General features: G+C 38.8%; 1 protein-coding gene across 2 annotated transcripts in view; it reads left to right on the top strand.

Moving 5' to 3' along the window:
* The window catches only part of PREX2 (phosphatidylinositol-3,4,5-trisphosphate dependent Rac exchange factor 2), a 274,481-nt gene that overhangs the window by 96,280 nt on the left and 154,286 nt on the right, over window positions 1-23,915 (top strand). For both annotated transcript variants that reach the window (XM_045810140.2, XM_087864839.1), the window contains 4 exons: window positions 1,713-1,816; window positions 10,133-10,282; window positions 14,060-14,204; window positions 18,663-18,763. In XM_045810140.2, coding sequence (XP_045666096.1) covers window positions 1,713-1,816; window positions 10,133-10,282; window positions 14,060-14,204; window positions 18,663-18,763 — 500 coding nt within the window. The remainder of the gene's footprint in view (window positions 1-1,712; window positions 1,817-10,132; window positions 10,283-14,059; window positions 14,205-18,662; window positions 18,764-23,915) is intronic.

Here is a 23,915-nt window from a genome sequence, read left to right as displayed (position 1 = left end):
AAGCTAAGTGTTACAATATTGATCAGACATTTGCCGGAATTTCATATTGAGTGTTATTATCTAGAGGTCAAGAGAAATATAAAAGCCTGTAGAGAACTCACAACGAGATCACAAAGAAAATTAATATTTTGGAAAATAAGACCCAGTGACAGATTTCATGCCATGATTCTTTGCCTATGACTAAAACTGTTATCAAGGATATTAAGCTTTTAAAAAAAATGATTGAAGTATGATGTATCAACTTAGAAAAAATTCTCTTTTGCAAGACACCATAATACTATGGCCTACCTGGGAGAATATGCAGCTACCTACATTTAGTCTGCTCTGCATTCTTCTGTATACTTGGCTGGCTATAATGCCAACTTGCATACTATATGGCCTGAATCCCTAATTGGTAGCATTTATTTAAGGTTATTAGCAAAGGACATTTAGAGGTCACTTTCATAATGAACATAGGCGTGCAAGATGGTGAAGGCCTGGGGCTGACAAACCCTAAATCAGGTTAATTAATCTATTTAATTAGTTTGCTCTAGTAGGAATAAAGGACTACTATGTTTTGGTGAAGCTTTAGACAGATAAGCCAGGAATATATACTCTCTTTCAAAGAAGGAACTCAGGGACTGGGACAGTACCTTGTGACCCCTCCCTGCACCTGCCTCTCCTGCTCCAGGGCTGATATCTAACTGCAGGGGAGAGGAGGAGAGGGACACTGAAGTTGGTGAACTTCACTTTTGCCAGATGTGTCTGTACAACACAATAAACGAATAATTATTTCAGTATATTAAGTTATTAGCCAGACTTTTGTCAATGAGTCAAAAGGAATAGTTCATGTTAATTGAAATCTTTTGAGTGATTAGGTGTTCTTGAATCCTCCTGAATCATTTATTAGACTCTTTCCTCTTTAATTAAAAAAAACTGTTTTTAAAATAATTTGTCCTTGAATGTTCAGTGATTCAACTACAAACACACTTAACCACATAATTCATTATTACAAATGTTCATCTATAAACCTGGATATTTTAGCTTTGTGTTTCATACTTTTTAAGATGAAAGACCAGTACTAGACACAACACACAAAATTTTGGAATGTTTTTGACTATTTTAAAAATAAATAAGACCCTTATAAAGGATTATAAATGTATTGAGAGACTTATTCAACAAGTATATAGGTCTCATATCATAGAAACAATATAGGAAAAATATTTTCAGCTGGATAGCACTCAATTTAAGAATTTCCAGCACAGTTTCTTTGCAGAGGGATCATAAGTATACTAACTCAATTTTACCAGAGCTTGAAAAAAATGGAAATTGCCAGCTAGTTACTGAAAAAATGAGAAATGAAAGTGCAAGAAATCAAATGAAATTTTAAAATAACTTACTTTTTAGTGCGTGTCAGACTTTGATTCGGTGCCTTTGATGTTCTGAATTGAGCAAAAGCACGTATTTACCCACCCAATTTTATATTGTTCTTAGTCCAAAGCTTCCATTTGTTTACAAAAGCTAGTACATAAGCTCATCTTGTAAAGCAACCAGTGCTGTTATGAATGGGAGGACACAAGTAAAAAACACCAAGAGCCTAACAGTTGATATCATTGATTGCATTGGTGTCTTTTTTGTTTTTTTCAAAGAATAGCTTACATCATATTGCTTCAACACTGTTTTTTTTTATTAAGTTTAATAAGAAAGTGTTTGTGATTTCATTCCATTACTAGACGGTTGAAGAACAGCAAGGCATCTACGGATGGACATCGGTACCTTTTTCGTGGCCGGATCAATACAGAGGTGATGGAAGTGGAGAATGTGGATGATGGCACAGGTAGGTAATTATCAGTTTTAAAACGAAATACCAATAGTGAACTCCCTCATAAGACAGACTTCCCACATGAATAATTCATTTGCGGCACATTAGAGCTTAGAAATTCTTTCTTAGGTAGAGCAGCTGGAGGAGAAAGGCAAGATAAGGGAAAACAGAACTATTGGCAAGGTAGAAAATTATATTTGGCCAAAACACACTAGCATTCAACACAGAGATACAAAGAAATAGCTGAGTAGGAGTGATGTACACACTCACGGCTCCTGGTATTGCCAGCGTGAGTGCAGAAAGTAAGGAATGAATTTATTTTCTTCAAGTTATACTATGTTTCATATGGATATATTTGATTTTTTTCATGTAATATATTCACTGTAGAATACAGAAAACTCTAAATTGGTTTTAGCTATACAGCCAGTATGCATATAAACATGTCTTTGATTTGCTTACAGAGGAAGGGTGTTTTGTGTATTTTAAGTGCAAATTTTAAGTACTTTATTACTTAAAGATAGTGCATTTTTGCACTGCAGATTTGAAGGTACAGACTTTGACAAGTAAGTTTATCAAATTGCAATCGGTCACAAACATTAAATAAAATGAGGTTAAGTAAGTTATTTTCTATTTGAAAAAAATAAATGGGTCATATTAAGTAATATGATGACATACTAGTCTATAAAAGGAATGGTTAGTAAATTGGATCACATTGTTTCCCCCAATGATTTTAATTAGAATTTCAAAGCTATGCTTGTAGGAGAAAAGACAAGATGAAGTAAAATACATTAATTGTTGCTAAGTGACTTTAATTCCCATATAGAGAAATGCCTTTATAATACCCCATTTAAACATGGGATTGAGGCACAGATCGGCTCCTTGCTACTACATACCTTTGTTGCCATCTCTTAGTCCCAGAGGGGAGAAGAATGTTTATCATCTGCAGGGGCACAAATTTTCAGATGCTCACCTGTGTACCATTTCTCTAACCCATTGTTAGCATCCTAAGACATCGTCCAGAACATAAATAGTGAAGGATGCTTGCTGCAGGTAAAGGGAAAAGATGCGCAATGAGCAAAACTCAGGTGTACTCTCCCGGGAACCAACTCCTCTTGTGTAGAGGTTCCTCGTGGACTAGGGGAGGGATGGAGGTGTGGAGCTGTCTGACTCCTGGCACAGCTGAAAATCCCTTTCTGTGCTACAGGCTATAATACAGTTGCAAATACTCACGTGCTTACATGTGGGACCTAGTAGTCTATCTTTCCATGTGTCAGGAAGCGCACACTATTTTTTTATAAGGTGGCATTTTAATTCGTTTTAATGCTCTGAGAGGAGACTACTGATATTTAGGAATGTTGTTTGTCTACATATGACATGTGACCTGATTGCTCAAGAGAATATCCAAAAGCCCCTGTTGTGCTTGAGGTGGGTGGAAGTAAGGCAGAGGAAGGCGCACCACTCCGTCCACTCTGTTCCTTCTTGGCCCTGTCTCCCCTGCTGGAACCACCTGTCCCCTTTGCTTTAGCCTTCTCTTTGTTTTCTTCCTTTTTTATGCCTTTGTATGGGCACACAGCTCCTGTGTCTCACTTCCTTCCCTCTCCCCCAGATGGTGTGGTCGCCCACATTTGCACCATTAGCACTGGTAATCTAAGTGAATTTGATAATGATTTGATGAATTTGATAATGATTCCTATGTTTTGGGAAACTGGGGCACTAGATAAGAAATCTAAGAGCAAAGGGCCTTCAGAGGCATGGGCATAGAATACCATCTTCAACATGTCTGTGTCAGATGTAGGGGAGGGAGAGCCTATGTGGGGTGATGGAAATGGACTTTGGATTCAGTCCCATGAAAATGTTCTTTTACTGCTGGGAAGATTGTAGCCTTCAGGACCTCATTACCTGGGGAATAGGGATGTTAGGGAAACAAGCCCTCAGACCCTGGTAGATATGGATTAGTGGGGAAGACAGGACATTTCAGAATATTTAGTCATAAATTGTCTGATGACTCCTCTTGGCACAAACTTCCAAGGCTCAGGTTTCATTGAAATATGATGAAGAAATTAATTACATTTTGTAGTATCCAGTTAAGGCTTTATTTCTTCCTTAAACATATATACACAGCATGTTGCAGGAATTTGGCTGCCAATACTTGCTACAGGTCACTTAAAGAAATTTGAGGCTGCAGCTGAATACCTTCCCTTCTCTTCCTGCAAAGAAAATTTAGTTTTCCAGTAAGTGTGACTACTGGGTCTTTAGGTGAAGTGTATATCCTCAGCTAGGACTTGGAAACTCAAAAATAGAATTTCTGGAGATGAATAGGATCTTGAAGATCAACCAATATACCCTGTTAACATTTCAGATGATGGAAATAAGGCCACAATGAAGAACTAACTTGTCCAGTTTACCCAGCTGTTTAATATGAAGCTGGGACTGGAGTGAGGTTTCCTTGGTGCCCACGGTCATGGCTTAAGAAATATGGAACAGAGGCTCCATATGGGTTTTAAATCTACAGAGACCAACTGGAGAACAGTGAAGAGATAAGGCATCAGTATGTAGAGATTAACTTTGGTGGTTTGTTTCCTCTAAGAAACAATCTGGGTGCTAACACCAACTTTCTCCTTTTTTGTTTTCTTGGTCATTTCCATCACAAAATCTCTATTTCTTTTCCATGAGCTCAGGTTTTAAGTGTTCTTACTTTATACTGTATGAATGGGAGCTCTGATGTTGATAGATCTCAGCAGAGCTGATCAATGCCCATATACCAAGTTCTTCCCACAGTTGGACCCTGGATGAGTTACACGAGGATGGCAAATACTGCCAGGCTCATCTGCTCATTGCCAAAACCAAAAACAATGACTATACCATATTGTGGTGTGAATAATACAAATTAATTAATCAAGATATATTTTTAAGCATGCTTAGAACTTTTGGTGAAAAGTTTAAATGTTCCCCCATCTATTTGAATATATTATCAAAATATTAGGTATTTTTGTATAATCCAGGTATAAGTAAAATCCTTTTCTAAGTAAGGGACTCCATCAGACAACTGATCATATTGATTTAGCTCAAAACTTGAAGAAGAAATAATTGAACTTGGAATGAGACTTAAGCTTTTAGCCAGTGTTTAATTATTTAAATCTTTTGAAAAATAAACCTGATTATACTTTTATTTATAATGTTTAATGAGTTGGATTACATCAGTTATATCTCAGAATACAAAAAAATTAATGTGATAATGATATGACATGCAGAAATGTAAAAACTTGTGTATTTATTTTAATATATCCATGCTATCCGTTACTTCTTATGTTCAAGGAAGATGGTAGCCATTGAGTTTGTGGCCAGATTTCTATTCCACCATTCTCTAGAACCAACTCTTGTTTTGGTGAATTCTAATTTAATTCTTCTTTCAAGATTCTTTCTGAGATATTAGCTTGAATATGATGCATAAAAAGTATCCAGCTCAAGACCTAAGTAGGAAAGCTGTTGAACTTTCTGCAGCTAACTTTCTTGGTAATTTTCATAGTATATGCTCAGAAATTCATTCAGAAAGTAGCAACAGATCATTTGTATTCTCTCTTTCAAGTTTATTTGTGTAGTTGGACAGAGGGAAAAATGGTGACCTTTAGAAAATGTGATCTGTAGTTCAGTGTTGGGCAAACCACAAATTGCAACACAATTGTCGAATTTGAATTGAATGAGATGGAAGTATTTTATTCTTTAAGGTGTTCTTTGGAGTGAATAGATTTTTTAAAAGAAAGATTTCAGCTGTCATTTTCAATACAAATATTTGAAACCATTTAAAGATATTGAACACATTGGGTCTTTTTTTAAATTAAATTTTGCTTTTTAGAGAAAATTGGAAATAACAGAAATAAGTTGAAAATACTAGATAATTTCATCATCTAAAGAGAAATGAATGAGAATTTAAAAATATTTTCTTTAATTTTCCTTTTATGCACAGATTTTAAAAAATGCTTAAAAACATGAACTGTATAATTTTGTATCCTTTTTTCAATTAAATAGAATCATTATCTGAATTATAGTCATCTTTATCTTCATGTCTTATCACCACATAACATAGTACTTATTGTTACTTAATAGTCAATAAAATGAATAAACCATAGTTACCTTAACAATCATAGTGGTGTTATACAAGCTAAATTGAATACGTTCTGAATTAAAAAGTAGCATAACTTTACAATGTTGAAAAGACTACCAATTGTACATTAGTTCCTTCCTGACACACTAAAATTTTCAATATGTTATTAATTTAAAGGAGTGTTCTTGGGCACTTAAAAAAGGTCAAGGGAGCTACTTCTAGTTTTAAAAGGAAAAATCAGTTAGAATCTTTTTTTTTTTAATATTTTGCTATAAATAATGTCAAATGCTATTTTGGACGCCAGAAGATTTTCTTCTATTATTTGATAAAATCAAAGATTTATTCCAAAAAGTAATTTTTTCAGCTTTAACTATTCATAATGTGAGTAAATTGTAATTATTAAAATTTCTCTTAGAATAATTTATTCATTCACACTGTTGATCACCAGAATAAGGGTTAAACACATTGTTTAGACATCAGTTTCTTGATGTTTTGAATAATATTTTCTGGCAGTTTCTTCTGTTTCCTAGCCTGAGTATCTGGTACTTGGCTAGCTTCCATCTCATTAAAACTCACACTACTGAAAGGGTACCCGCATTTCCACCGAGAGTTATAGTAGTATCAGTTTTAGAAAAACTCCATCTCATTATGTCAAACTATGCTGAATTAAGAGTGAGGAATTTGCAAACTGTATAGCTTCAAAGTAATTAGTGAGTTGTTCAGGGCTGCCCCTTGGATTTTTCTTTTTTCGGAAAAAATGTCAGTGCCTAGAGACTGTTGAATTTGGATAGTCTGCACTTAATGAATGGCAATTTTAATTCCATTCCTTTTTAACATTTCCTATAGAATTATATTTTAGTTCCATTGAATCTTGCAAATTCCCGCATTTTCCATTAACAAATTATTCTTTCATTAAAAAATATTTTTAAATTTCTACCCAGGAAAAGCGCTGTTGGTCTTTTCCATTATTATTATTATTATTATTATTATTATTATTTTAAGATTTCATTTATGAGAGAGCATGGCAGGGGAGGAGCAGAGGGAGAAACAGACTCCCTACTGAGCTGGGAGCCTGACATGTGCTCATGGGGCTGGATCCCAGGACCCTGGGATCATGACCTGAGCTGAAGACAGATGCTTAACTGATTGAGTCACCCAGGCACCCCTTCCATGATCTTTATGTGGCTGTTCTTAATAAATAAGTTGAATTCAAATTTATTTTTTGGAATGAAGTTATTGACAAATGTGCCATGATTGAAATTAGGAAGCCATATATATATAAGTAATTCTCATTTTAAAACAAACGAGAATCAGTAGCTTATTTTGTAGAACATTGATAATTTGGTAACTGATATCATTGTGATATTTATACAGTTTGAGGCCTGTTGTATGTATATACACATACATGTTTGTACATATGTTTAAAATTAACGATTTTTAAAATTAGTGGTAGAAAGTGGCTAGCACATAACCTTTAAAAAGGAAGATTATCCTTTTGTTTTATTTATTTATTTATTTTAAAAGATTTTATCTATTTGAGAAAGCAAGAGAGAGTGAGCGAGAGAGCACGAGCACGGTGAGGGGCAGAAGGAGAAGCAGACTCCCTGCTGAGCAGAGAGCCAGATGCAGGGCTCTGTCCCGGGACTCCGGGATCATGACCTGAGCTGAAGGCAGACACCTGCCAGACTGAGCCATCCAGGCACCCCTATCCTTTCATTTAAAATTATTAGGTGACATAAGCCGTTCTTTCAAAATATTATAATGGTACAGCAATTAACCTATTATTTGGCTTGGCAGATTTTACAGTTAACAATCTTGCTTTCTCTGCATGAAGCTGTGGCCATATGCAATCTCATTCCGATTTGTCTGGTTCTGAGTTTAAGCACACATTTTCCAAGGGAAGTTTGAATGCACAGGTTGTAATGCTTAGGCAAGGCTTCTTGAAAGATCTGGGTGCACGTTAAAGAGAAGAAAGAGTTGCTGAGGCTGAGAGCAGAGCTGGGTAGCTATACGAGAGCGTCAGCCTGGAGAACAGTTAAGTATTCACAGCGTAAGGAGGAAAGCCGCGAAGAGTGGCAGGGCCACACCAAAACCCAGTGGCAAATGGCTTTGTTAGATAGGGTGAGGTCAGTTTAGGGAGAAGCACTAAAGCAGGCTTCCATGTTTACACTTGATTCAGTGGTGAGCTACCAAAGACTTTTGAAGTAAGGAATGGCCTGATGAAAAATGTTGAAGAAGAGTCAGCAGGGTGTGGAGAGAGCAATGCCAGGCTCAAATAATCCAGGGAGGGAAGGAAGGAAGACCCAGGTTACAGGGTGGCTGGCCCAGAGCATATGGTGTGCAGGGTCAGAAGCATCAGCCTAGCATGTGAACTTGTGTTCCTTGGTGTTCTATGGGAAGAATACATTATGTTCATTTTAAAGTAAGTCCAGTATTTTATTACTGCAGGTTTTGTGTGGTTCTTGCGATTTTCTTTACCTGGAGTATGATTAAAAGGGGAATAACACTGGTGGGAATGTGGGGTCTTTTAAGCTGCAGTGCTGGGTTCACTCAGCTAACCTTGGTCTGATTGTGGAATTGGGGAGAGTCTGAAAAGCTTATGCTTGTTTGCGATACTGGCTCTATAAGGTGATACGTTTGGGGAGAAGGGTGTGTAGACATGTACGATTTGATCTTTCCCCCCACCAGTTTATCATAATTTCTCAGTTGGTGATTTTTGTAGGAGGTAACAAGACATTATGGTATAATTATTAACTGATAATTTTTACTTTCTTACTAATGCCATTGATACCTATCTGACATGTGTTACTAGGTTCTGCTACTTTATGTAAGATATGAATATGAATTAAATATGTAAGGGTAAGAAGGAAAGTACAAAAATTCCTTTTAAAAACACTGTAATTTCCTGATGGGGGAAATCTGCTAGTTTGAATCCCTATTTTATCAGAAATTGTTATTATTAATGGGTTTATGACACACACACACACACATATATATATATATAACTGACCAATACCTAAGTCTGTCCTGGCTCATACATAACCTAGAATTTTTAAAGACCCTCAACTAAACGGAATCACTTGAAAATGCATTTTTGGAATAATTAATCTGATCATAGATACTGTGTGATGATTTTGGAGCTAAAAAGACAATGCAGACAAGATTTTGGGAGAATGACTGCCAGCCGTGCCTGCCTCTACTCAGAACTCACCAAATAAAATAGACCATTTGAGAAAAAATAAAGAAACAAAAAATAGGTACAGTGCCACAAAGTCAATTCTCTAAGTCACCTTTAACAATTTGTGGCTCAGCTCCTGTCTACCCACCATTACTGTTTAGTGACTCTCTGGGATATGAATGAAAAGTGTCACTTTAAATCGGTGCAGGTGTTGACTCAGGCCTTTGTCATATGTTTTTTCATTTTGAATCTTTGCAGACTGTCATGCCAGTAAAGGCTGGATATAAGTAACATCACTATTCTCTACCTGCTACTAGGCAGAAAAGTGCCATAGAGGGCTTCCTGTTGACATTTTCAAATCCAGCATGACAGTGTAGCCAAAATTATGGTGCGGCCTACAAAAAGACAATGTGAATTCAGACTCAAAAATTTTTTCTTTGTTTCTATTCATGCCAGTTATATAGAATGATGTGGTTTTAAAGAGTGCGTAATTTTCAACCCTGAGCAATGATAATGGATTGGCATTTGTACCTTTCCATTTATTGAGGATTTGGTAAATGTACTCTTGGTATGTTCCATTCATTTGTTCTCATGCTTATTGTGTGGCTCATTAAACAGCTGAGAATTGTTCTGTGGCGGTATAGTTTGCTTTTGAAACCTAGAATAATATTTCAAAAGAATATTAAAAAGACAAAATGAATCTGACACCTTGGATATTTGATGATTGAGATGAAAATTCTTTTAAAAGTTCTTCTTTTATTACTTTAGGAACTTTAACGATATTTTTGGACATAGAGGAAAGGAATGTTAATTAGTTCAGATGTTCAGTTTCATGTAATATAATAATGTTATGAGTTAGAAATGTTCTATTCCTGAGTACTGACTGCATTTAATATATAAACACTTAATTTTTTGTTTTTATGTTCTTGATTTACACATAAAGCAAAGATACTTTTAAGAATTCAATGATCTTGAAACTGTTATGAATTGAACACTGTGTTGATATAATATGTATTACATTTGTTGTTCACCTTTACCCATTAATTTCCAGCTGACTTCCATAGCAGTGGACACATTGTTGTCAATGGATGGAAGATACATAACACAGCGAAAAATAAATGGTTTGTGTGTATGGCAAAAACACCTGAAGAGAAACATGAATGGTTTGAAGCTATTTTGAAAGAAAGAGAACGGCGAAAAGGTGGGTGTATGAATTGGGCACTACTATACCTTGTAAAGATTCTAACTTAGCAAGAAAGCAGATAATGGGCAGAAGTTATGAGAAAGTAAAAAGGCATATGATGTTCACTTAAATTTCCCAGGTGATATAAGACTCATGCTATAAAATACTTTTCTTTTTAAAGATTTTATTTATTTGACAGAGAGAGAGCACGCACAAGCACGGGGAGCGGCAGTTAGTGGGAGAGGGAGAAGCAGGCTGCCCGCTGAGCAGGGAGCCCGATGTGGGGCTCGATCCCAGGACCCTGGGATCATGACCTGAGCTGAAGACAGATGCTTAACTGACTGAGCCACCCAGGCATTCCTAAAATACATTTTGAATACTTGTAATTTTATTACTAAAAGAAAAGAAAAACATTGTGTAGTTAGTAAAATAATATACTGTGGCTAGCCGCATCTTTTAAATAGTATCTTAGTCTGTTGAGGCTGTTCTAACTAAACACCGCAGACTGGGCGGCTTATAAGCAACAGAAATTTATAGCTCACCGTTCTGGAGGCTAGGCGCCCCCGATTCAGTGTCTGGTGAGAGCAGTTTTCCAGTTCATAGATGACCATTTTCTCACTGTGTCCTCACATAGCAGAGGGGCAAGAGAGCGCTCTGTGTCTCGTGTATAAGGCCGTTAACCCCATTCATGAGGACTCCACCCTCATGACCTAATAACCTCCCAAAATGCATTACCTCCTAATACCACCACACTGGGTGTTAGGTTTCAATATATGAATTTGGGAGGCATGCACACATTCAGTCCATGGCAAATAGTTTTATTTGCTTTAAAATGTGTTCCATTTTCTTTGCACTTTATGCTTGCCATTTCTAAAGCATCATCACAGAGTTTTCCTGTAAGAGACAAACTTCAATAGTATAGTGCAGTGCTGTAGGGCCTTCAACCGTTATTAACTTTAATAGTACACTGAAAATTTCTACACCAAATATGTTAGTATCTTAATTATAGAATATGGCACTCTGGATGGACATTAACATTTTAAAATCGTTACAAGGCCATTGAATATAATGCAACCCAATAAGAAGTTTGTTCATATGAGGAGGCCTGGCTCAAAATTGCTTCATGTTTTTAGCAAGATTTGCAAAAGGTATTTAATCTGGCAATATTCAGTTTTGTGAAGCTTATCTGCAATTAAGCACCTTTCTGTAATTCAGCTAGGAAATAGAAATGCTTGTGTTACTACTAATTTCTTTACCAAATAACTGATAAGGAACAAGACAGTGTTTATTCCTTTTTCCCAGAGATTTAGGAGCAAAATATCTCATTGCCGATGAAATTTCAGAACACAAAGAGCCCTTTCTTCCATCTTCAGAAATTTTCCCTTGAAGAACATACAAAGCTCCTACTTCTATTAAAATATTCATAGTACACATTTGTTTGAGAATTTCCAAAGCATTTTCAAGTACTTAACTCCTTTGACTGATCTTGGATGGAGAGCCAGTTAGAAAAATTTAAAACAAAGATTATGAATACATAGCTCATTCTTTAAGTTTTGTTGAATCTTGCAATGAATTCAAATAGCATAGCAAATCATTTAAAAGGTAAAATAAATGTTTCATTAAGTTGAACCTTTATTCATTTTTTTAGAATGGCTATGCATATAGATAAACTTAAGGTGAGGAAGGAAGGAAGGAAGGAAGGAAGGAAGGAAGGAAGGAAGGGAGGGAGGGAGGGAGGGAGGGAGGGAGGGAGGAAGGAAGGAAGGAAGGAAGGAAGGAAGGAAGGAAGGAAGGAAGGAAGGAAGGAAAGAAGGAAAGGAGGAAGGGAAAGAGAGAAAGAAATCAAAGCAAGAAGACAAGCACATTCTATAAACTTGTTTATGTTAACAGGCTCTATTCTTAATGGATTATTCTCTTACTGACAAATGGTAATTGCTCCTCCACTGTAAAAAATAAAAATTTTAGTAAGAAATTTTGTAGATAGGGGCGCCTGGGTGGCACAGCGGTTAAGCGTCTGCCTTCGGCTCAGGGCGTGATCCCGGCGATCTGGGATCGAGCCCCACATCAGGCTCTTCTGCTATGAGCCTGCTTCTTCCTCTCCCACTCCCCCTGCTTGTGTTCTCTCTCTCGCTGGCTGTCTCTATCTCTGTCGAATAAATAAATAAAATCTTTAAAAAAAAAAAAAAAGAAATTTTGTAGATAGAAGACTAAGAATAATTCAAGTATTTTTTTCAAGATTTTATTTATTTATTTTTGCATGCATGGGTGGGGGGGGCTCAGAGGGAGAAGCAGGCTCCCTGCTGAGCAGGGAGCCACGTGCGGGACTTGATCTCAGCACCCTGAGATCATGACCTGAGCCAAGGGCAGATGCTTAACCAACTGAGCCACCCAGGGACCCTAAATCAAGTAATTCTGCAACAGTTCGTCAGTCCCATCTGCTGATTGTGGGTATTTCCCAGCTTTCAGCTTTGACACTGGTCCCCTCTCAGATCCATCCTTGCCTGGGTTACCAATTACCACCAGATTCATGTCCATGTCTGCACTGCCAGTTTTTCCATCTCTATGTCCTGCCTGGTCCTCTCTCCTGAGCTTCATATGCATGTGTTCCACTGACTCTTAGGCTCTACCTGAACGTCCAGAGTCAGCCTGCACAGTACTGGACTCCTTACCTGAAACCCTTTTCCAAATATGCTTCTTCCCCCTATTCCCCAGTTAGCCTTTCCTCAAAAGCTTGGAAGGCATACTGATTTCTCTTTTCTCCATAATGCCTACATTTAACCCTTTGCTGTATCATATCACTGCCACTTCTTAGATATTTCTCAGCTTCATTCTCTGACCGGTGGCCCCTACTATTGTCTGCAGGGGCTTGAACTTACCAGAATTTTTGAGGTTTCCTCCTAAGGGTCTCCCTCTTTTTTTTTTTTTTTTTTAAGATTTTATTTCTTTATTTGACAGAGAGAGGGAGCATTAGAAGGGGGAGTGGAAGGCAGAGGGAGAGGGAGAAGCAGGCTCCCCGCTGAACAGGGAGCCTGATGTGGCGCTCCATCCCAGGACCCTGGGATCGTGACCTGAGCTGAGGGCAGACGCTCAGCCTACTGAGCCACCTAGGTGCCCCTGGTCTCCCTCTTTTTAAAGCCTGCCCTGTTCAGTTTGTTCCTAGACCATCATCTGAGCTTTGTTTCCAAAGCAACAAAACTTTCTTTCCTGTCCTGCCCTGCTTTTCCTCTCCCTCTGGTGGAAACTCTTACATGTTTCCCTAATACCTCGGAGATGGAGGACGTGGAACCTGCAGCTGAGCAAGGCCCCGGCCTAACCTGCCAGTGCGGCCCCTGTCCTCTCACCTCGAGCCCGGGCCTGTGTGCTTCGCCTCAGGAAGCTCTTGTGAGCACTTTGTCTCTCCGGAAATACTGCTCATCCCTCTGCATTTAAACACTGGTCTTCTGTGACACGTTTCTTAATATTTCTCAGAGTTAAGAGCCTCTGAATATGCATTTATTGTGTCACAGCTTCTCCCGTAAGGCTGTTTTTGGGGCCACCTGTCCACTGGTGCTGCTCGAATGCCACAGAGGGGGTTCCTGGATCCTCCACCGGCTGGTGCCACACGGCCCTGGGAAGCCTGTCCTGACTGTCTCCCCGGTATCCTCTGAGTTCTTGAAGACCAGGGCCCTGTGGTACTGAGCTCTGTGTCTGCAGTCCCCTGCACACGGTCGACGTGCAGTCAGTGTTGGCTTCCTGCAGGCAGGAGTGAGTGAGGAGATGTTTTCAGTTACCTGTCCTTGGTTTCATTTTCGATAGGTTTAAAATTAGGAATGGAGCAAGACACCTGGGTAATGATCTCAGAACAGGGTGAGAAACTCTATAAGATGATGTGCAAACAAGGAAATCTGATCAAAGACAGAAAAAGGAAACTGACCACATTCCCTAAATGCTTCCTTGGAAGGTAAGGTCGATAGTCTGGGTGCATGGATTTCTTTTGTATTTTCACTATGTCATGTGTTAACTAACCTTCCTTCAATGATTTGTTTTTCTTAAAAAAAATATTCCTCTGGGCATTTTTGAAAATCTCTTTACTGTCAACATTTCCTGGATCATAGTGGGACCTGGAGCCAGAAATCATGGAAAACTTGACACCTATACATCCATTCCTGATGTCAACAATTTCAGATGTACTACGTTCCAAGGGCGAAGCAGACGCTGGGGTCAGGCAGGGCTGGCAGGCAGGCGGGTTCGCCGAGAGGGGATGAGGTATAGCAAGGAGTGAGTACGGGGCCTACTAGTCAGAGAACTAGAGAACGTAAGACACACAGTCTAAATCCGAGACTAATCCCGCACTTTGACAGCTGGGCTCAGCATGCAGGACTGTCGATGAGGAGTCTGAAGAAGAGGGTCATGCAAGGGACCTGGCACAGAGCAACAGGCAGGGAGGTTGCCTGGGCTTTTAGCATAGATGCACTGTGTGTCCTCTGGATTCTGCGGACAGCTGCACGTGGGAGCCCTGCCGGCCGAAGCTTGCAGGGCCAAAAGGAAGGGCAGCTGCCTTCAAGTACTGCTGCTTAAGCCAGGCCCTGTGCTGGCTCTCCCTATACGTTATTTCTAATCATCAGATACATACTTAAGAGTTAAAAATCTTTATTTTTTTTAAAGATCCAGAAACCAGCGATCAGGGAGTTTACATGCCCACGTTCATACAGCTAGTAAATGCCAGTGTGAACTCTATGACAGAAGACTGGAGCAGTAGTTCAAAGCCCAGGCTTCACAATCAGACTGTCTCCATGCAAATCTGGTCCTACCTCTGGCTAGTTGAGAGAGATGGGAAGTTTAATTGTCTTTTTCCTCTCTAAACATGAAGAGGATTATAGTGCTTACCTGTAATACCTACCAGAATATCTTCTCGATAGTTATGCAGATATAACACAATAACCATAGGCCATACCAGCTCCCAACCCTGTTAGAAGAATATAAGCCAGGAAACCCTGGCCTGCAGGGCAGCATGGGGTCCCTCCTTCAATGGGCACGGTCCTCACGGCAGACCACGCAGCTGCCAGCAAGCTGGTGTTGCTATCATTGGTAGGCCCCCAGCCGACGGCTCTTGTGCACGAGAAAGAGCAGATGTGAGCCCACGTTGGCTTAGAAACCCCGTATTGCAAAGAAGATACTATTTCTTATTACAACCTCATGGGCATAACTTCCAGGATTCCCATAGGGGCATGCCTGCTTATAAGAGACACTTCACGTTATAGCTTCTCACCAAATATTTATTCATATTCCATTTAGCCATCAGAGGTCATTTTGACCATAAGCAATGCTGTCTGGTAACATGGCTGACATCCTGCCTTTGTCAGGTTCTAGGGAAACAGAGCTACAAAGCTGACCCAGGGTCAAGTTTTCCCAATTAATGGAGCAGGGGTTTTGTTAACTCATTACCCCCATGATCTTACATGGCCATAGTCCTAGTTAGTTACAATGATATGTGAGCATTCTCCAGAGTGCCTGATACACAGGAGAGACTCAGTAAAGTTTAGCTGTGTTCATTGTGGCTTTTTCCATAACAGCACACTAGCTCTGTATTACAGCCCAAGTTTGAGATTGTTTTTGACTGAATCACGATCCTTTTGCAGAGTGTTAATGGGATCTTGTGATTTCAGTAGTTCCCGCAATAAAGCCACCCATTACCTTCCTCTCATACCCCTTCTCTTTTCTTCCCCTATGCTGCTAGTTAATAGCAATACTTACAGTCCAGTTGTGCTGCTCGAATGCCACAGAGGGTGTGCCTGGATCCTCCACCGGCTCTTTTCCTCATTTTAATTTGGCATATTCAGGAATCTCCTGACATCAGAACAGAGAATGATCCTTTAGCTACATACCAACCAGCTAAACCCAGTTGTTAACCACTGACATTTAGTAAGGGCTCAAAATGTGCCAGGCACCGTGCTGAGCTTCCAGTATTTATCAGCTCATTTAATCCTGTGACATCACTGTGGAGTTGATATTCTTTTTTTTTTTTTAAGATTTTATTTATTTATTTGAGAGAGAGAATGAGATAGAGGGGGGAGGAACAGAGGGAGAGGGACAAGCAGACTCCATGCTGAGTGCAGAGCCCAATGCAGGACTTGATCCCATGACACTGAGATCATGACCTGAGCTGAAGGCAGATGCTTAACTGACTGAGCCACCCAGGCATCCCTGGAGTTGATATTCTTATTATTTTTGTGCCATTGAGGAAAAAATTGACGTTTTACTTCTTTTTTAATTTTCTTTATTTTGGATGGCTCCTTTTTAATAGAAGAATTAAAAGCATTTTAACAATTTCTTCTGCCTTAAGATGTACTTTTTAGACTAGATATCCATTTTTAGAATTCCATGTCCCTCGGTTATTTGACTTTAGCCATATGTGTTGCTTTTAGTTTTGAAATAAATGCAAAAGTAATTTCCTGGCACTTTCTATAGCTTGGCTTCTCTGACCTCTGTGTAAAATTGAAACCATTCTAAAATGTATCCGTTACTTTATGTAAAAGTTCAAATGTTAGATTTTTATAACATGAGCACAATAAAATATTTTATTGTAAAATGTTTCTCTGTTTAGTGTTCTCTTAATGATACCACGTGGCCATTAGAAACATCACTACCGAGCTGGTGCTCTCCCACATTACAAGACATCATCCTACTTATCTGTGATGTCCGGAGTTCTTCCCCCCTTCCCCCACCCCTCACAAATGATAAAAGATGTGACCTGTCATTCTCCCTGGCCTTTCACAGCCATAGCAGATGTAAGTGGTAGACAGTTCTGATGGATGGTTTTGTGCTGGAGTATTCCTTTTGGATGACAGTTTATTTTATTTTTTTTAAGATTTTATTTATTTATTTGAGAGAGAGAGAGCACAATAGGGGGGAAGGTCAAAGGGGGGAACAGACTTCCCACTGAGCAGTGAGCCCAGCGTGGGGCTCGATCCTGGGAGTCCAGGATCATGACCTGAGCCAAAGGCAGACGCTTAACTGACTGAGCCATCCAGGTGCCCACCAGACGACAGTTTAAATACAAGAATGAATTTACTAAATAACTTTATTTATTCATTTATTCATTCATTTATTTATTTTTAACGGTTTTATTTATTTATTTGAGAGGAGAGAGAGAGTGGGAGCACAAGCATGGGGAGGGGCAGAGGGAGAGGGAGAAGCAGACTCCCTACTAAGCAGGGAGCTGGAGGCGTGACTGATCCCAGGACCCCGAGATCATGACCTGAGCCGAAAACAACTTAACTGACTGAGCCACCCATGCGCCCCACTAAATAACTTTAAAATTTGGAAACAGTATAGTAAAACTTTTGGTGTGTATTAATTTTATACTGCTGCAAAATAAATGACCACATACCTAGTGCCTTAAAACAACAACCATTCACTAGCTCATGATTCTATAGGTCAGAAAGAAAAGGTTAAGCAATACTGGGCTGTCTGCTTAGGGTCTCACAAGGCCAAAACCAAGGGTTGAGCTGCGGCTGGGCCCTTATCTTAAGGCTCTGAGGAAAAATTCACTTGCAAGCACGTTCAGGTTGTTGACAGAATTCAGTCCTCTGTGATTGTAAGAAGTCCTGTTTCTGTGCTGGCTGTTGGCCAGGACCACTCTCATGTCGAAGCTGCCTGCAGTCCTTGCTACATGGCCTCTCTGTCTTTAAAAAGAGCAGTGGTTCGCTGAATCTTTCCTGTGCTTTTAATTTTTCTCTTATTTTGTGCCACCAGCCTGAGAAAACTCTGCTTCGAAGTGTTCAGCTGACTGGGTCAAGCCCCTTTGAATAATTTACATATTTTAAGGTCAACTGATTTGGGATTTTAGTTACATATACAAATTTCATTTGTAGCACTACCTAGATTAGGATTTGATTACAAAACCAAGGAATGGGATTCTTGATAGGGGCCAAAAGGACATGTTTAGAATTCCATCTGCCGTATGGGGTATGCAGGTTTCTTGGTTTGCCTTCTTGGAGTTTCAAACACACCGGTTTTCTGTGCCTGGAAAGCCGTATTCCGGACAGTCTATCTCTTATGTTAAGTCATTATTATTCTATACATTTTGCCTGTTAGCTATCTTTAGGATCTGTTATATTCTCTTTGTAGTTAAGACTACTCTAAACTTTTCCCTTTGTGTTTATTAGAGGTCCCAGTAAGTTGAATAGCTATTATATATGGTTTAGGTAAGCACGAATGTATGGACGTGGGTTTTCTAGAATACAGGAACATTTAAATAATTTTGGGCTTTGCATATGTGAATAAATGCATGCTGAAATGCACTGCAAATATTTCTTTATATTTGAGACTCCTTCCAAAGCTTGATGAAAACGTGGTAGAAATAGACTTCTGAGGGAGGGAAAAACTATTTAACTGTTTCACTGGATTTCTATTGCAGTGAATTTGTGTCATGGTTGTTGGAAATTGGAGAGATTCACAGACCTGAGGAAGGTGTTCACTTAGGACAAGCATTATTAGAAAATGGAATCATCCACCATGGTAATTATTTTATTAATTACTAATTTATTCTTTCCATCCACCAGTTGGAGGCACCTTAATTCCATTAATCAATTTGGTTTCTAGTAAATATCTACATTATAGGATGCTTATGTATTTTTAACAACATTTCAAGTGCCTACCATATACAGAACTGTAGTTCTGGGAGTTTCGGGGAGTGTGGGTTTATGGTGAAATATTTGCTGACTTTAATGTGAATGGCTACAAAACAAGCAAAAATTAGAAATACAGGGAAGTGTGGGATTGTGGAGGAAGGAATGGCAAGTTCTAATTGGAGTATTTGGGACTGCTTTATGAGGGAAAGGACCTTAACGCAGGGCCTTGTAGAGTGAATAGAACTCTGACGGTGACAGAGGGCAGAAGGACGTCCTGCCCTGAAGTACAGTAGAGATGCTTAGGCACGGAGTGGGAAAGCTCATGCTGGCCTCTGCGGGAGCCAGCACAGAATCTCATGAGGCAAGACAGTACACTTCATGGATGAATATACTGGAAGGGTGCAGTGAGAGGTAGGCACATCTGATCCCACAAGATCTTAACTCTCTGGTTGTAATATGTAGGGCTTATTCTGAAGGAGGTGAGGCGATGATGGACACTTTTAAGCAGAAAAGTGGCCATAACTTCGGCTTTTAGATCCCTTAAATGCAGCAGTGTGGAATGTGGAGTGGAGATGTTGGAGACACTGTGGGGAGCCCTGTCCATCGGGAGGCCCCTGCCTTTCCCTACAGGAGGAGAATGGGGGCTGTGTTGTAGGGCATGATGACAGTGGCCCATCTGGGAGCCTTTTATGAAGCTGAAGCAGCATATTTGCTAACTGTTGGATGTGGAGAGATGAGGAATGGAGAGCAAGATCTGGTTATTCTGAGGTTTCTATCTGGATGACAGGGATGATTATTCAGAGGAGAGGATAAAGGGTTTCTGGTGGGTTGGGTATGAGACATCCACAGGGGAGTGCTCAGCAAGAGGCTGAAAATGTATGTGTAAAGCTCAGAGTACAGAGAGATCCAGAGACAAATATGGGAATCATTTCAAGAGAGCACTGGATTCCTGAGAACATCAATAACAGAGAAAGAAGAAAGCAGTGATAATGGGACTAAGAAGTAAAGCTTGAAGAATTTCTAATGCAGAATGTGGGAGAGGAGAAGAAGAGGGAATTATGAATAAACATGGGTATTTGACTAAGGTATTTCAGTATTCTTCTTCTTCTTCTTCTTCTTCTTCTTCTTCTTCTTCTTCTTCTTCTTCTTCTTCTTCTTCTTCTTTTAATTAGAGAGGGATGAAAATGAACTAAATCCTCCCAGTTTTCCCCCACCATACTGGGTGCCCTGTGAATTCTACCACCAAAACAGCTCCCTAATCAGACCACTTCTGACACTTCCAGAATCCTCACCTTCTTCTCAGTCACCATCGTCTCCTTCCTTGCTCCTGCTTTTGTCCTCCATCCCTATGATACAGCCGCCAGATAATAGCTGGAGACCTTTTAAAACAAATGTAAGATCAAGGCATTCTTCTGCTTGTAATCATCTCTTGGCATCCTATTAAACTCAAAGAAAAGTCCCGAACCTCTTACCATGGTCCAGATCTCTCACTTTGGCCCACAAGGCCCCACATGACAGGGCCCCTGACTTTCTCCATGAGTTGGAGGAAGCATTACACCTAACCTATTACCCTGTGGCCCCTGTGGCTTTCTGTCTCTTCTTTTTAAACACTCCAGGATGACTCTGCATTTGGGATCTTTGCTCTTGCTGTTCTCACACAACTGCTATTTCTTAATTCCCAATATATACCAGGGACCTTCCTGGGTGCTGGAGGGGCAGCAGTGAATGAAATGACAAAGCCGCAGTACTCATGACTCATGTCTTCAGTGACATTCTTTTAGAATCTCATGGCGTCATTACGATAAACTGTGTTTTTAATTTTTGAAATTTTCTTCATGAACTTATCACTCTCTAAAATTATCATGTTGTTTTATTTGTTTATTTGTTATTTCTCTCTTTATGTCCCATACCGATTCTCGCCCCCCAGCAAAATAGAAGCCCTATAAGAACAGGAGGCTTGTTGGTAATATGTAGTAAATACCTCCAGTGCCCATCACATGTAGGTGCTCAATTAATATTTGCTCAATGAATAAGTGAATAATTGTACTGTGAGTGAACAGATAAATACTGATAAATTGTATATGATTTTGTACTTGATTCTTTAGCACCGTGAAAGCACCATGTAGCCTCTAGTATGCTAAAAAGCATCATTCAAAGGCTTACAAGTAAAACTGAAAAGATGTTGAACTAGATGGCTTTCCCCTTGGCTGCTTCTCTTTCCTTTCTTCTAACCCCAAGTCCAAGTATATACTTGGGTCAAGAAGGGAATATATTTGCTTTGTCCTGCGGTCCACTAATGGTCAAGTAGGTGGACTACAGAGAGGTTTTGCATACAATCCTAGACCTTCAGAAATCAGGTGATTCCGTTCTCATTTAGACTATGTACTTCCAGGGACTAGGTCTTACCGATGGAGCGAAGAAGGGAAAATCTGTTTATGAACACCTTTGTTATTCTTTTCCTTACCGACCCTTTCCTTCATTCTATGTGTAAGATACTATGCTAGGTACTTTAAGGTATGTAAACATGAACTAATGGTCTAGTAGTTTTAAACCTATTTTTTTTTTTTTACTTTGTTCCTCAAGCAATCCAGCTGTTAACATATTTCCTTTCAGAAAGGTAGAAATCCACTAGGATGGGGGAATTAACTTTGTGCAGGGAACACAGAAAAAGAAAACTGTATTGGTTAACACTAGCTGCTGTAACAAATATAAACCTCAGTACTGCGGCTTACATTCTAGAAGCTACTTTTTCACTCAGGTTAAGTCCAGTCACTGGTGGAGGATGGGGTTGGGTGCCTGATAGAGGCTCACCCATCTTCACTGCAGGGCGCTTAAAGGTCATCTTGAAGGAGGGGTGGTTTTTGGTTTGTTTGTTTTAAATGGGCCTGTACACTCCCCATCGTGCCTTACTTTTGTGTGCATGTCCTTAGAGGCAGCTCAGTTCCATGGGCACTCCTTACTGCAAGAGAAACTTAGAAATGTAGTGTAGATTCCTGCCCAGGGAAAACAAAAGCTAAACCAACTTGGTAAATAACGACCTGATGTCTGCCACTGAGGCATAGCTCCCTGGTCAATATAAAATCTATGGAATTATATGAAAGCCAGAGTAATCATTATATAAACTAGTCAATGTTTTATAGTAATATCAACATATAATAGTCATAAAAATAACTTACAACATTTCTATTTCAGTGAAGGTTTTTGTAACTTCTGTTAATTTGAGTGATTTCAAACCATTATAAATTAGAAATAATATAAAAAAGATCTTAAAGCTGTTAGCAATTGATGCTGCTATTTAAATTATTTAAAAGATTATTTTTAAAACGTAACTTTTTGTACCTGTATGGGATTGCTTACTGTATTTAGAAAGAGCTACACACTACGTTTGTTATAGTATTTTCTCTTTTAACTATGAGGTACCTGTAAAAGATCAAAGGTAATTACAGAAATTTTATTCCCAGAGCTGGAAAGATTAAGGGAGGGTGTAGGGGAGAGGATGTCCTTTGAAGGGGCTATTAGGTTATTTTCAAGTGGCCCCTCCACTCTTGCTTTCGTATTTCATCAAAGGTGACCTAGGAATTGTATGAGGACTAGTCACTTACTTGCATAGTGCAGCGGGTTCTGAAAACTGAAGACATAACTATTATGGGTGGAATTTTACTGACTTTACAATGACAAAACTTTTATTGCTTTGCCTGAAATCATGAGTATCTAGCCAAACATTTTCAAGTCAATTGTAAGTTAGTACAAAGGAGAGTCGGAATAATATTTGTTAAATATCTTCACGAATAGTCTTTAAGCGTCTGAACTGTTCTTCAGTTCATAACTGCTGAAAGCTCTTGAAAGAATCACAGAGTTCCGTAGAGAGAAAGCCACCCTTGTTTGTTCTGTTAAGATGTTTCTCAAAATATTTTTTAGTTGCTTCCCTTTAAAGAGAAAAAAAAAAAATAAACAATGTAAGATTTTTTTGGTAAGGGATATCAGAATGGAAGAATTTCAGTCCTGATCAACTTACCTCCAACTTCGGACACCACCAATACAGCTTTGAAAAGGAAGTAAGAGATAAATTCTGGATTGAAATTTATTTTGAAGTTTCAAATGCAAAAACCCTTTGATTATTTAACTTATAAGAACTTAAATCTTTTTGAACAATGATATTTATAACCTGATTAACTCTTTTTCTGAGAACTAAAGCACTGAGTACTCTCTATTAATATCATTGTATTTGTCACAGTTCGATTTTAGTGGCCTGTACTATTATTGTTATCAAGATTTGATCAGTTTTAATGTCAGAGTTGGCACAGAATTTTTGTTGCTAAAAGTAATCACTTTTTTTAAGTGCCCAAAATTAACTAGTACAGATTCCCCTGAACTAGGAGTAGGAGAACATATTATGCAATTTCACATTAATAATTTTATTAGGATGTAGAAATATGAGCCAAACATGCTAGTTTTACTGGTATGTGGTTCCAGCTGCATTTAGTGAAAATAGAGTTCCTAAAATAAAGTTGAATGAACCATCTGTTTTAAAGAGAGAAAGCTAAAAGAGTTGACTATTGCCACTATTCACATTGCAAATATTGTTGAGAACTTCGTAAAAGCAAAGCTTTGCTATACCAGGAATTACTGGGTTGAAGTGGCATATGCTTTTGGTATGATATGCTGATGTATTTTCTTGTCTGGGTCTACTATTTACATTATAAATGTTATGCAATTCAGAGACCTCATTCATTATATCCAGTAGTGTGCTGAAGTTGGCTTGTACAAACTTAAGAGAGCTGGTAATTAAATCTCTTGGAAATTCGCAAGCTGGTTGTAAGGAAGAGCTATTATTAAAAATTATATGAACATAAACATAAACATTATATGAACATAGTACATAAATTGTACTATAAACAAAGTTCACATATTATTAAAACTCATCACTTCCTAATTATTTTACTATATTGTTTTCTGTGTTCTTAGTGTTATTTATATCTATTATTTCTCTATGGAAATACTAAATAATAATGTATCACTGCTCATCTGACTCGGTGTTC

The sequence above is a fragment of the Ursus americanus genome, chromosome 9, assembly GCF_024610735.1.
Source record: "Ursus americanus isolate L20-20 chromosome 9, mUrsAme1.1.p, whole genome shotgun sequence".
NCBI lineage: Eukaryota > Metazoa > Chordata > Mammalia > Carnivora > Ursidae > Ursus > Ursus americanus.
Note: the sequence above shows the minus strand (reverse complement) of the source record. Positions and strands in the feature narration are given on the sequence as shown.